This window comes from Carex rostrata, chromosome 12 (assembly GCF_964058835.1).
Source record: "Carex rostrata chromosome 12, lpCarRost1.2, whole genome shotgun sequence".
Lineage (NCBI taxonomy): Eukaryota > Viridiplantae > Streptophyta > Magnoliopsida > Poales > Cyperaceae > Carex > Carex rostrata.
Window position 1 is genome coordinate 7,710,560 of NC_135929.1, and position 14,937 is coordinate 7,725,496.

The following is a 14,937-nucleotide window of genomic DNA, read 5'->3' on the forward strand; positions in this document are numbered from 1 at the left end:
TAAAATAATGCAGATCATATCCAACAGTTTTATTTTGACTTTTAAACTTTAAATTTTGAGTTATTAAAGTTCTTAAAACTGAGGCACAAAATATAAAGACATTTGAACCCTGATCATTTTGTTTCGTGTTTTTAACTATTAGTATAGGCTCTCTATATATATTAAGCGTTGTATTAATTTTTTTTTTGTCAAAAAAGTAATAAAAGCCTAAACAAAACTATATATGTTATTTTGTCCGTTTCAAAATTTCATTCATAGTCCTTGTCTACTATAAAAAAAAAATCAAAATTTTATTTCTTTGCAAGAAGTTATATATAACACACTTAAATTTTTTTTTTTTCTCAAAAGTGGATACCTTAAGATTTTTTCAAAGAGTATTATAATTTTCAAAATTTCTCTTTTCTTAGAAGCATTTTCTTTAACTTGCATGATCACAAATAAAAAAATGTAATATATTTTTTATCCTTTTTTTTTTGTGTGTATACACACATATATGTATGCAGAGTTTTTTATTCGGATAAATAAATTCAGTTCTCATAATTAAGCTATTTAAAATGAATTTATTATAGTCTCAAAAAGATTATAATTAGATGTATCTTATACAATGTGATTTAGTTTGAGCAGTTCAAATGTAATATATATATATATATATATATATATATATGAGAGAGAGAGAGAGAGAGAGAGAGTTTGCTTATCATGCATGTGTTGTTTGAGAGAGATTTTGCATGATCAATCATGCATGTAATGTTTGATTTTTATTTAAATATCTTAAACTTGTGATAGGAGCAAATTTTTATCGTAAAAAAAGTAAAAATAAAGTTAGCCTATATATCTATGTTGATGTCGAAATATGATACAAATATTTGTTTATTAATTTTACATGCACAAGTTTACAAATTTTGAATTAAGATATTAGAGAAAATTAATGAACTATACTTATTCGAAAGATCATTTGAAATTAATGTAATAATATGAAGAAATAACAAGAGATGTTTTCTTAAACCAACCGTGCAAGCTCCAGATGCTTTTCGAAATAAATGAATTCCCATACATATCCTCTTATAATAATAGTTTCTATTCCATAAAATAAAAATTACATAGCTTATATTTCAAAGTACTAAATTTTAGATTTATTAATTAAAACTAATTCAAGTTGAATCTAATTAATTACTTAAATAAAGTGATTGTCGGCATATAAATCAGCAGCCAAGAGACAGCCATATGGATCATTGTCATGCACTACTAATTTGAGTGATTTTTCCTCAATTAGATCTATTAGATCATCCTTAGTCTCCTGTTTACAAGTCATGTCCACCTCCGGAACATCAACACCGGCACCTATACAAATTCATAACTTTAGTTTACAATTTGTCTCAAAACTTAATTAATGTTATAAGCAATATAAAAATATTGCACAGACTGGTAATCAACTGAAACACAATTTTCTAGCATGAATATTATGTTATGAGAACTATAATTTTTTTGTAATAATTTGTCGTAATCGAGAGCCCATGAATATTATGTGGCTAATAACAATATTGTGATTACTATACCTATTTTTTTATGCTATTCTAATTTTGTTTAATGTGGTTGCAATTTTTTTAATTCATTTACTATTATTTTAATTCTAATATGTTTCCAAGAAACTTTCAACAACTTTGTACTATTTAACTTGAAGCTCCTACCATAATGACGACAAGTTAAGTCGAGGCATAAGTATTAAGTTCATATCAAATATGAATAGCTTAAGCCATCTTAGTTTAAAGTAAGAACTTTAATCCTTCTTAACTTTAAAAAAAAAAATCAAAATTATTTACTATTGTTTATTTTCTACTTGCCAAACATGTTGCATGTAGTTTCTGAATAGGTTTTGAACCAGTGTATAATTAACAATGATGAACTAAGTCATCGGTTAAAAAAAAAATTGGATCTAATTACGAGCATTGGAAACAAAATAAAATGAAAATGAGAAAATGCATACTTCAAAGGACTTTGTATTCTTTAGTGAGAATTTCCTCCTTCAATGATCCCCTTATTATTCTATAATTACAAAACAAAAAATAACAATATTTTAAATATAAGTTGTAGACATTAATATTGTTCAGTAAACTAGATGTGGTCCCATGCGCGCGCTCTCTCTCTCTCTCTCTTACTTAATCATACTCCTATTTTACTTCTCATGCCCTTATTTTAGTACTTGTGTTGATTAATTCATTTAAGTGTAATGTAACATGCATAGATTGATAGATACGGGCACAATTGGATGAGGTAGTGGCGAGTGAATGCCCGTTCCATGGGATCTAATGATAAATTCAGATCCTCTTCGATACCGCAATAGAGAATCTTTTACAATTATTGTTGGATCTGGACCATTCTTTTTAACTTGGCATGAATCTCAAAGTCCAATAATACTCTCCCTGCACTAATCTGAATTTCAAAGCGGCTGGAAATTAATCTCAAACCGTAAAGTGAAGAGAATCTTTTACAGTAATGGAGAGGATACTTGTCCATCTAATAATAAGATAGATATATTTGCCTTTCATTCTACCTTATGAGTCCGAGGAGATGTCTTCTTGAACAATAAAACCGCAAATCCCGCTTCTTCCAAAGATCCTTTACCATGACAATTTGATACTATCTATTGATGCCTTCGTTTTTTTCATTTGCTTCTTTTTGTTCTTTTTTTTTTTTCTTTAAACGGGTGTGCATAAATTTAATTCCATGTATCTTTTTGTATATATAAGTTGGTGAGCTTCTCTCTGTTGTTTTTTTTTTCCCTATATGCATATACATTTTTTATCCTTTTATTTTGTATGTGTGTATATATGCATGCATATGATTTTCATGTGAAAGGTCATGGTTCGAAACTCATAAAGTGGTGAAATCTTCTATAATATATATAGAAGTTTGAAAGTGTATTGGAAGGCTTAGATCTCCAATTCATGATTTCAAAAAAATAAATGTATGCAAATTTTTTTATTCGGATAAATAAATTCAATTCTCACGAGCTGTTTAAAGTGAATTTATTATATGGTCTAAAAAATATTAGATGTACTTTATGCAACGTTATTTAGCATGCATGTACACTTGAAATGTAATATTATACACGAGAGAGAAATATAGATTATACATTATTTATCATACATGTGTTGCTTGAGAGAGATTTTGCATGATTAATCATGCATGTGTTACTTGATTTAATTTTATGTAACTTCTAAAACTTGTGATATTGATGAATATATATTTGTTACACTATAAATAAGTAAAAATTAAGTTAGCTTATATGTCTATCTTTATGTCGTGTGAAGAAATATGATATAAATAATTATTTATTAATTATACTTTCAAAAATTTATGAATTTTGAATTAAGAGATCAGAGAAAATTAACGAACTAAGATGATATTGTTTATGTTGCAAGTTCTCTAATTTGATATTCACGCAATTTGTAAATGAGATGAAACTTTTCAACTGTATTATTTGGTGGCCTACTAGGTGATCATTGTTATCATGTAAAATAAAACTCAAAATTCAAAAAATTAGTCCTTCGATTCGCTGTATGTGTTATCTATTCTATTTGATAAATAATTAATTAGTTCCGTGTCTTTTACATTTTTTTCAATTATGAAAATTATTGTTAGTTGATGAATTTGTACGTGACATCATCATTGCACATAAATTTATTTTAGACAACCATAGGAGAATCAGTTCTATTTTATTTTATTTATTTATTGAAAAAATGCTGTCAAGCGAATCATAATTTTGTATTACCGACAATTACTGATTAAAAAGTCTACTAGAGTAGTGGTAAATTAAAAATAATACCCCATTTCTATAAAATTAGGATCAACCATAATGGTAAAAAAATTAAATCGTTTAAAAGAAACATAAAAAACTCCAAAAGGTTTACAGATGGAGACAGTTTTGTTGTTCTATTAAAGCAGATCTATATTTTCATATAGTTTGTTTTTCATTTTTCCAAGACATCCTCACAGGAATTATAATATGAACTAAAATTATTGGCAAGCAATTTCATCATGTGAAAATGCTTGATAGGCATAGAGCAGAGTTATATGCTCTACTAGAAAAGTTTGTTATATATTATCATTTCCCTTCTCTTTTGCAAACAAAATTTGTTATAAATTCCAGTGTTGTAAATAACGGTATGCGGTTATTGGACAGATAGGGTACCGTCAAGTGATTAATCGAGAATAATCAGCCATAGTGGGAAATAATTGGCCGATTAATCGAAAAAATCTGTGACGGTTTGATTACTGCCAACGACTAATCGGGCGATTAATCAGCCTAAACGGACATTTTTACAAATATGATAAATTCTAGGCAAGTATGCAATATGTGAATCAAAAGACTAACAATTCCAAATAAATGCAAATAAAAGACAGTAACAAGTCTGATATCTATAATTATATTTAGGGTGTGCTTAGAGGGGGAGAACTCCTCCATCAAAGAGAAGGAAGGAGAAATTCGTTGATTGTTGCACTACCTACGTCGTTTACCTGCTCCAGAAGAGGAGAAATGGAGAGGAAGCGGAGGGGAGGAGCTTTTGGTGAAATCTGTCACTCCAGATTCGAAGTGTAGAATTTACTGTTAGGAGGAGAACCCTCGTGTCTCTTTCTTCTCGTCCCTTCCCCTTCCTCTATGGCCTCCGGTTCTGGAGCACACCCTTAGAGGCTACTTCAATACAACCTCTTCAAACCTACTAGGCCATTTGCCATTTGAGATATCCATTTCAATGCCACAGCCAAGGCAATTCCTATTATATACAAACCCTTAAAATGTACACTTTATAAACAGGTTGTTTCTGGACCTACTACATTCCCAATAGGTTAAATCAACAAGAAAAAAAAGGGAGAAAGCCATTTACATCAGAATCATTTGCAAGAAGGAGGATTTGCACATTTAAACACAGCCGAAGCAGGCTGCTTGTACTCCGGTATGCTTGCGGGGTCCACAAGCCGGACCTCACCAGGACTAAAGAGCAAGCTGCTATGTCTACATGAGAGATATAGAGAGAGATCAATTCAGCAACTGAAACCCCTTGTAGGAATTAATTCAGATTCCCTAAAGTAACCCAAATTTTGAGTTTGGATTCGCACCGTCCAATTTGCTCTGGCAAGGATATTAAAGGGGCCCCGTGCATTCCACCTTGGAACGGATTGGCTTGGATTCTGATCGGACAGTCCTGATCTAAACTCAAAATTTGGGTTGCTTTAGAGGATCTGAACCCGGTACCGGAATCATTTAATTGCACGGTACCTGCGAAGGTCTAGACCAATTAGTCCAGCTTGAAGAATCGACAGGTTGTCTGAATCTGGCGAAACAATAATAACAGTGTCACCGGAGTACTGAGTCTCCAAAATTGACATGAGCTGTGTAACCCGAACGAAAACATCAGCTACGCTCTCATTCGGTGTGCCATTAGTAATCGGTGGTGGTTTTATATCTGCTGAGATGCTGTCGGATGCATACACCTGAAATTAGACACCAGTATAACCAAAAATATAATTACATAAGAATTACAATCAAGTAAGCATTTCAGTTGTACATTTCAGTATTAATTTATTTCAGATTTCAGTTGTACTTTTCATTTTCCAATCAGTTTCTTTTGCTTTCTGTTGAATTCTGTTGTGTCTAGAGGGTATATTTATTATGCTAGATGCTAAATTGGGGCTTAAATTTTGGATTTATGTCCCAACAAAACAATAAAAAACCAACAAGTAAATTGAATTTGAGGAAAATTTTGGAATATCAAACCTCAGATAATGTCCCCAAGCCCCTTCCTTCAAACGAACCCAAACCCCGAGCATCCAAGAAACTGTATTCTGGCACAATGCGACTATAAAAACAAGATAAATATGAATTAACCGAATAGTCAGAGGATTCAAGGTCCACATAAGTCATAAGAGCATACTCAAATGAAGAACTGAACCCAGTTTATACAAAAGGAAAATGGTACTTACTTAACAACAGAAACAATTTTAAACAATCAGAGATGAACCTGTAATTGACTCCATTGACAGAGGCGATGATCTCGGCAGCCTGATACGCTCTCTGAGTGATCGACGGCCAAATCCAGCAGTCATCCTCGCAAGCCCCAAGCCGCTTCAGCTCAAGCGCAGCCCGAGCTGTCTGCCTGAGCCCATCAGCCGAGAGGCCGCTGTCGACCGAGGTCTTTGACACCGGATTGGTGCGAATAACACCAGCTGTTTCAAAGGTCGACTCGCCGGACCGTACCAGGAAATAACGGTTTGCAAGGCGTGGCGGTGGCATGCGAAAGAGGCCCCGAGAGTGGGAGGGGGAGGTGACTGACAGGTGGGCCCAGGTGATGGAGAGGGTTAAGAGAAGGTTGCGCCGGGAGGAGGAGAGGAGAGCAGGGGATGGGGATGGAGGGGAGACACAGGGGATTAGCATTTTTTGTTTCTTTGGGGTTTTTATGTTTGGTTCTCTCTTCCCCTGTTTGATATTTTGAATTGGTGGGGGATAACTGGAGGTGAAAGGATAACGGGTTTTTTCTTCATTCGTTTGCAGAAAGAAACCCTGAAACTTCCGCATATTTCGGTTTGGTATTATTCTTGTTGACAAAAAATTGTTACATTTTATTTTAATTCATTCTCTTTCTTTTGATTTGAGGCAGAGTGGAGCCACACTTTCTAACTATAAGAGTCAAATACAATCACATATAAAAAAATTCTACAGAGAATAGGAATCAATTTTATCATATCATAACATTTTATTAAAAATTATGTATAAAAAATTATATTAAAAATCATAAGTAAATACAAAAAAATGAGGGTTAGTTGACCCATTCCTTTGATCTAGGTCGACCTTTATTTTGAGGTGTTCAAATTGGAAGCGAGCTGTTTTGACGAGTATTGGACGCAGATCGGTCTAATGTTTGCTCAGAACCGTCCAATTTATTTCATAATTTGTACGATCATGATTCTGAGCGGACATTGCGGTCTCATGCCCATCAAACGCGTCTTCTGTCCAAATTATTCTTGGAGCAAAAATACAATGATTTTTTTGATTAGAAATAACCAACACTTTTATTCAAGAACGGATGTTTTTTGAGAGAAAAATACAAGAATAGATGTTAGTATAATGAAAAAAATCTAGCTCATAAATTAAAAATTTGTAAATTGTATTCAATTAATTTTATAGTTTTTATATGCATTAATACTTTTAATCTCTTTATAAAAGAAAATCACATTACAATTATTTTTTCAACTTGTCAATCTCAATTTTTCAGTTCCACGTATGCTTTTATATCAAATCACATTGTCGTACATTATCGTTCATAAATATCAACTTCTCGAAATTCAAATTTAAGATAAATTATATGTAAAAAAAATTGTAAGAAATATCACACTTTAAATTTAATCCGATAACAAGATGGACATGTTTCCTTCTCGATAAATATCACATTTCAGTTGTTTATATCTGAATTTACCAACGTTCATATCTATTTTGTAAAGTTACATACTTTCTTAATAATAATAATGAACAAGTTAAAGTTAAATATTTTATCGGAAAAATAGAAAAAAAAAAAACCTTTCAAAATTTAAAATCTTAGTAACGTAGGATATTAATATTTATATATTAGAAGTATAAATATTATTTAGAAAATAACATCTGCAGAGATTCTAAAAAAATATACCAATACGTATGCAGTAAAGTAATGGCTGAAGGAATCAAAATAAGCTGTTATTCCGATTCCAACCGTTCAAATTTTTATACGCACGATTCTCATCTCAACGAAAATCAATGGTTTAAAAATTAGTTCAATTATAACTGTTCCATCATAATATGAGACATTTAAAATTAGTTCGAAGAAGAAAGATAAGAACCTATCGAGATTAAACTTAGAGCAAATATTACAAGGGCTTAAGTTAAAGAATTGCAACAAATACAGCCTGCAATTCAAAATATATTGCGGCAAGTTAGATATAGCAACAATCCAGGATACACTATAGTACATACAACACATACAACATGAACAAGAAAATAGCCGTTTTACTTGAATAAATAACAAGTGCTAAAAATACAACATCAAAAAGAGCGCTTTGAGAAGAACTCATTTGCCAGAAAGAACTTGTCAAGCACCACATTGTAAAGGGGATGCACCGGTTCTAGCAAATTGGAGTAAGGACCCAAAATATCACTAGGGGACGGCTTTAAATCGCCATCTCTCATGCAGCTGTATTGGCAAATAGAGAGGCCGCTGAGGCAATAACACGTGTGGTAGTAGTCACGGAATTTACCAGGCTTGTCCCTGAATCCTCCTTCTAGTATCTGACAAATTCAAACCTCAAACTTTTACTTGATTTCATCAACATTTGTAACAATACTTGTGGAAAAAAACTGTGTTGCTATTGCAGAATTGTCCTTTCTTGACTAGATGCATCATTTTATTGCTTTGTCTTGATACTTTGAATTAAATATTTTTCTGACCCACTCCATATATTTTTCTTTATTGGGCATATATAGCTTTGCAAGTGTTTGTAAATTATTTTGTTGCAGTTCTGGCACTGTTTTTATTTACTAGTATAAAATCAAAAGTGAAGGGATGGGAACAAGAAACTTTAAAATAGGCAAGTACGCTGACATTATCTGCAAACTATTTCATTCATTACTTTCTATTTCTCTACATTTAGCTGCCTCTTGGGCTGATTTTTGCTTTCCGATTTACTAAATAAAAAAGATGTTGTTTGGAACCTCTTATGTGATTATTGATCTTGCTTTGCTGGTGTCCAGCTGCAGAACACATATTGGTCCTTTATTATGTATTGCAGATTGTTTTTCATGTTTGGTTGCACCATATAGAGTAAAATGAGGCAAATCTGAGCATTAATAGAGGCACAGATATGCAAAATTAAGAGGTGAGAAATTTGGATCTCATTTAGGCCCATCTGGGTTTATCTTATCCAGCATGCACATAATAGTTAAAAATACCCAAATGTTGTAAATGATTATAAATTTACGATCAGTACAAAACAGTAGTTTGCTGATATGTTTTTTAAAAGGTGTTAGTCATATCCTAGTAACTTGTGAGAATTTCAAAATTCATATTTGTTAAATAAAAGCAATTAACATTTTACCTGTGAACAAAGAATTATGTATTGCTGCAGTGCCAAATGATGGAAAAGAAGTCCTGTCTGATTGCCTCTCCTCATAAATTCTATGCCAATGTCAGAATAGTCTCCTGCTTTGTAATAACCGTACAATCAGTTTCAACTGGGTACATTTACTACTATATTATACAAAAGTGTTCTATTTTTGTTTTCACCTGAACTAAAACAATTCAAGGTTTTGAAAACATGCAATGTTTCCAAAATTCTAACACAATTGCCTGTTTAAGAGTAATTGACAACCTAGCCCTGGCAGCTCCATTTTTCTTTTCAAATCATTTGGAAAGCCGCATGCTTTTGAAAGTATTGTAACAAATTAAGCAGATAAAATGAAATAGCAAGATAAAGAACTTTACTGATTGCATGGATAGAAGATTGCTCTTCTGATACTTTCTCAGCAAGTGGTAATAGCTTTTGTGCCAGAGCAAGAGCTGCTCCCTGTTATAGAAAACCAGCTTTAATATAAACGAAAACCTTGTGAGAAACAAATAGCAAATTTGTAAGATAGGAATGAAGATTACTTGCCAAAAGGAGTAGCACCCATCAACCAATTTATTGGCCCGGCCTTGAAATCCCAATTCTATCCCTTGCCGAGACACCACCCAGCCCTAATAAAAATATTTAAATAATGCAAGCCTTCAGTAATCTTATTTTGACGTCAGTTTAATTTCATACTAATAGAATGGAGTCTCCTCCCCTCATTGTGAACAGCACCTGTTATTCTAACACATTTGTATCAAACAAATTTCTCATACCGACAACCATCCACAAGCACATATTATTTTGGTTATTTGCATTCTACGTCAAGTGTTCAAGATAAGTGTATGTATCTAACATCCTAGTTAATTGCCAAGCCTTTTACATTAACCAATCCCTTCAAAACTAAAGAGCTGTATATATAACCCAATAAAAGAGGAAGGTTTGTCTTGGTCTAAATGACATTAATGTCATTATTAATATAAACAGATCAACCCTACAGAGAAAAAGTCTCTTACAATTAAACTAGCCAAGTCAAGCTTCTCCACCTCATCAATCAATATCATCGAGGCCAAGCCACAGAATGTATACCTTGTGAAAAGTAGAATTGCCACTTTAAGAAACCAGTTCATACTGAACCAAAAATGAAAATGAAAAACTTACTGAAAAGAAAGCATAAAAGAAACATACCCACCATGAGCTTCAGAGTGAGGTTCTCCACCAATACCTCCTTCGTAAGTCTGACAACTGGAGAATAAGTTTATTTTGCATTAGAAATTTAATTAAAAGCATCTTAAAGTCTAAAGGGAATAATTAAGCATCTGAGTCATGAAGTTAAGAGATTGCCATGTAAAACATCTCGAATCTGACACAAGGGGTCATATTACTACCAAACATTTCTGCAGCATTTTAACTTCTTAATATAAGTAAAGAAGGTCTACAATGAGTTCATAAGTTATTTGAAGTGACATTATGACAATATAGTTAGGAGTAATTATGCATTTATCGCAAACAAGCGCCAATTTTTTTTTGTGTTTTCTCCATTGAAATATATTATTTTCGTTCTATGTGCTTTAGGTGTCTCCATACCCAAACAGTAACCTAAACAACTTTGAACCAACAGTTCAGCAAGAAGACATCTACTTCAGGAAAATGGTACTCTTAATACAACTTAAACCGTGCAATTCTAATACAGACTCTTATGTCCAAAAAGATAATTAAAAACATAAAAACGCGCAGCTGACCTTGCTATATAGTCCCCGACACCTCTAACAAGGTCGGCATCTAGAATTTTTAACAAACTTGCAACCTGATTTCATAAATTAGAGAGAAGAATAATTAAATATCCGTTATGCATATGCTATACAACTTGGGAAAGGAAAAGTAAAAGAAATTATATTATCGTTGTCATACCGAGATTGCACAGTAGCATGAACGGGCATCAACTTCTCCCACATGGTGCATTCTGATAGTAAGAAAGAAAATAGTCAACATCTGATTAACAATAACAATGCAGACAATTAGGAGTATAACAACATCCTAAGGTTTCAATACATATTGGATATGTAACAGTGTAGGCCGTTCCATGCCACAGTTTTTTCAAAAAAAAAAAAAATTCTTAAGATATTAAATTGTGTGAGATGCAAGGAATAATATACAATGACAGATTGATATTCTGTCAGGTGAACAAAGGAAAACCAGAAAAATACTACCCCCCCCCCACACACACACACACACAACCCCCAAATAACAAAATCAACGCAGATGTGAAAATAAATGAACAAGCAGATTTGTGGTAGGAACTGGTCACCAAAATAATAAGAATAATAATAATTCAACAATTTCTATCAGACCTGAAGGCACCTGAAGAATCTTTCATCTCCAACAAGAATTTGTGTATGCCCTCCCTGCACAAAAATTGTAAAAGTTTGACTAGGAGCTAAGAAACTGATATGATTAGTGCTAATGTAATAAACTTCAGATACCTATTTATTGATGACAATGCCTTTTGAGTGCCCAAATTCACTAGCGTGTTAACGGCAGCGTAAGTTGTTGCTAGATGAGGCATCTACCAACGGCAGTTAGATAAAAATCAATTAAACAATACTATTTTGTAGATAATACTATGATTTGTTTGGACTGGGTTGTTTCATGTCTTATAGAACGAGTTATGCTACAGCAGTTATAATTGAGGTTTGGCTTCACAAAATATGGGGAATTGAGCTATCATTATACTATGAATCATTCATCATTTGGAATAAATGAAACAAAGTTCTAGGATCAGGGCTTGTGCGAGGCTTAACATGCAAATTACAGTTGATTGAAGCTCTACCAGGCTTACATTAGCCATGCTAAAAGGCGGAGCTCACCCAAATTGTAATATATCAAATTAGGATTTCATCCTACTGGAATTTTTTAATCAATAACCGATGAAAACATATAAATTAGATTCATAAACAAAAAATGAAGCTAAAAAAGTCAAGACAAACCAACCTGCCCTGGCCCCCCAGCATATCCACCTTCTTTATCCTGAAATAACAATTTTGGAAGAAAAAAAAAAGTAACTACAAGAACAAAGCATATCCACTTACAATGATGAAAGAAATCAAGTACATGCAAATGTGTGATTTTATTAGTCGTGTTCATGATTGGAATTGGCATACATCTTACTCCACCACAAAGTCATTACAGTGCTGTGCTGCTATTAGCTGTCATGACTGAACCTAAAACAACTTGCCTCTTTGCAATTACGAATGAAGTCTAGCATTGCAAAATGTGGAATAAAAAATGGAAATAATTCCATTAGAATTATCAGGGTGGTATGTTATACCTGACACCTGGATAAAAAATCAACCACACGACTCTCCAATTCAGAATCAACTTCTTCCCCTAGAACCGCAAAGGAATGGAGTATCCAGTAACACAGCCAAGGCCGGCTAGAACAAAACAATAGAAGCTCTTTACAAGTCAAGTCAATGTATAATACAATTTGTATAAATATCAAAACTTAAGTTAAAGAAGAAGGAACAGACTTTGCATCCAGCACTTGAAAAGTGTGACCGAGTTGGTTTAATCCTTTTGTCAAATATTCTATGTGCTTATCCCGCCACAGCTCCAATCTGAAAAACAAGTTTTATTACTTTACATGGATTGTTTGGAAACAAACAGAGATGTTGAACTCAAAACAAACAGGGAATTGTCAGTTTTACAGTATAGCCCCCGATTGGCACTAAGCTCAGTAAAGAAAACCAAACATGCAACCACAATAAATTGAAGCAAATCATCGAACAGGTAATAGGCTCTAAAGTTATTAAATACTGAAGAAGAAGAGATAATGCTTCCTTACGCAACGGATTGCCTGTGGAGGGGGATACCAACAAGGGAACGATAGATTTCGGCGACCTGCGACTCCACCTTGAGCTGATCCTCCTGAGTCACTGTCAGGCGGGGCCCATGCTCGTGGTCGTCAGAATCAGAATCGGAGGTGGAGTCGAGGTGAGAAGATGGAAAGGGAGGCTGAGATGATTTCATGGATTTGAAGCAACGATATAGAGAGAGAGAGAAAGCAGAAGAAGCTTTGAACTTGTAGCCTCGCTTTTGGCGAGTACGCGTGCCTTACTGCTCTGAGAATCGGAGCCGACCGAGAGAAGTGCCGCCTTGCTTGGATGAATCCATATCACCTAAGCTACCTCGACAAGATGAGATTGAATCCGATTCGTTCATACTACATTACACGAATCATAAAGGTCCCTTACAATCGGATCACATCCTCTCCATTACCTGAAAAGAGAATCTTTTACAATTATTTGATCCGAACTGTTCTTTTTAACTTAGCACAAATCTTAAAGCCCAATAATACTGTCCCTAAGTTAGTCCGAATCTCAAACCGGCTGAGATTTAATCTCAAATCGTAATGTGAGCTAGATCCTCTACGGTATCGGGAGGAGATTGATCTTTCTACGGTACCGTAAAGATGAGGTTTACAATACAGACTTGGACAGTTGGACCGGATAAAAACTCAAATGGTAAGGTAATGCAGGAATTAGTATTCTCTGAGATATCTCAAACTTTGCGTGACTTTTTGGCAAATCCCAACCGTATAAATACATTCTACACGAATCTTAAATCACAAATAACCCTACATCACCCGAATAGTCACCAGACACGTCGGTCACGCAAAAGTTGAGATATCTCAGAGGATACGCACTCGGTAATGCAGAAGATCCGGACTCGTGTTGGGATGGCGACAAATATTATTGCCTACACCTGGCGTAGGAGTGCAATGTATATAATTTTGATTGAAGGGTTTCCAGAATATTTTTTTAATTTGAAAAATAAGTGAACGAATTACTTGTTTTTCAAATTAAAAAAATAATCCCTTTTTATCTATTCCCGATGCATCAAATTCAAGATGAAGGGAAAATCTGCCCATCAAAACTTCACCAAACCTCAAAAGTGCCCATGTAATAAAAAGAAATTATTAATTGGATTCTAGAAAATAGTCATATTCTTGAAATAGCATCATTATTTTTATTTATATACAAGCCAAACGCTTTATGAAAAGTTAAAAAAAAAAAACTAAATTAGTGCTATTCTTATTTAGTGCTTTCATATCACAATTTCAAATAATATTTACGCTATTTTCAAATAGCAGCGTTAGTATTTTTTTTCATAATTATGGAATTATCACTATTTTCACACTATCTTTTTTTTTTTTGAGAGAAAATTTGGAGGTCCAGCCTCCAAGTTCCATTAAACCGACACCAGAAGTGTCTTTTCTTGTACATTAGGATTACAGAAAATTAAACTAACGTAATTAAAATCTGAGCAGCAAGGAAAATTAAGGAGAAAAGAAAGAAATGAAAAGAAATCAAATGAACTGTTTTCCAAAAGCTTGTCAGACATCTCGCCTTCTTGTCATAATCCCTTTGTCATGTATACCACAATCTGTACTCCATCGCAGTTTCCATTGCCAACATGTTAGGTGACTTTTGCTTCTCTGAGAAGATCCTCCTACATCTTTCCCTCCAGACCACAAAGCACAAAGTGGCCTGAGCTTTCCTAATTTGTCTGTGTCTAGAGGCTGTAATGGCCTTTCTATAGTTACCGTTTTGAAAGGCTGCACAATTCGGAATACTCAATGAGGCACTGACAACTGTTCTTAGGTTGGTCATGTATGTGCATCCACTGAACATGTGGTCCACCGTCTCTTTTGCCCTTTTGCATAGACAACACCTGTTGGGCAGGCTCCATCCCCTTCTCACCAAATTGTCTATTGTCAGTATCCTCCTTCTCAACATTAGCCATGTG

At 33.8% G+C, this 14,937-nt stretch overlaps 2 protein-coding genes across 2 annotated transcripts; both read right to left on the reverse strand.

The window, feature by feature from the left end:
* Positions 1-4,749: 4,749 nt before the first annotated feature.
* LOC144563510 (Phosphoglycerate mutase family protein) lies at positions 4,750-6,553 on the reverse strand. The gene is made up of 4 exons (XM_078312994.1): positions 6,021-6,553; positions 5,777-5,858; positions 5,279-5,493; positions 4,750-5,014 (listed from the first exon to the last, which is right to left on the reverse strand). Exons 1-4 carry the CDS (start codon positions 6,431-6,433, stop codon positions 4,894-4,896), a joined length of 831 nt encoding a protein of 276 aa, XP_078169120.1. The 5' UTR covers positions 6,434-6,553; the 3' UTR covers positions 4,750-4,893.
* Positions 6,554-7,865: 1,312 nt separating this feature from the next.
* On the reverse strand, positions 7,866-13,319 carry ERA1 (Prenyltransferase family protein). The gene is made up of 14 exons (XM_078312181.1): positions 12,974-13,319; positions 12,660-12,746; positions 12,458-12,563; positions 12,121-12,156; positions 11,613-11,695; positions 11,481-11,534; positions 11,041-11,092; positions 10,872-10,936; positions 10,318-10,374; positions 10,146-10,218; positions 9,672-9,758; positions 9,507-9,588; positions 9,121-9,224; positions 7,866-8,314 (listed from the first exon to the last, which is right to left on the reverse strand). The coding sequence occupies exons 1-14, from the start codon at positions 13,156-13,158 to the stop codon at positions 8,072-8,074; spliced, it is 1,314 nt and encodes a 437-aa protein (XP_078168307.1). The 5' UTR covers positions 13,159-13,319; the 3' UTR covers positions 7,866-8,071.
* Positions 13,320-14,937: the final 1,618 nt, after the last annotated feature.

Excerpts from the sequence above, each read along its gene's own strand:
- LOC144563510 (XM_078312994.1), bottom strand. The coding sequence starts at position 6,433 with ATGCTAATCCCCTGTGTCTCCCCTCCATCCCCATCCCCTGCTCTCCTC. Across the intron at positions 5,859-6,020 it reads GTCAATGGAGTCAATTACAG|TCGCATTGTGCCAGAATACA; the intron begins GTTCATCTCTGA and ends TTGTTTTTATAG. Across the intron at positions 5,494-5,776 it reads GCTTGGGGACATTATCTGAG|GTGTATGCATCCGACAGCAT; the intron begins GTTTGATATTCC and ends GTCTAATTTCAG.
- ERA1 (XM_078312181.1), bottom strand. The coding sequence starts at position 13,158 with ATGAAATCATCTCAGCCTCCCTTTCCATCTTCTCACCTCGACTCCACC. Across the intron at positions 11,535-11,612 it reads GCATTGTCATCAATAAATAG|GGAGGGCATACACAAATTCT; the intron begins GTATCTGAAGTT and ends ATTTTTGTGCAG. Across the intron at positions 10,375-10,871 it reads GTCGGGGACTATATAGCAAG|TTGTCAGACTTACGAAGGAG; the intron begins GTCAGCTGCGCG and ends CTTATTCTCCAG.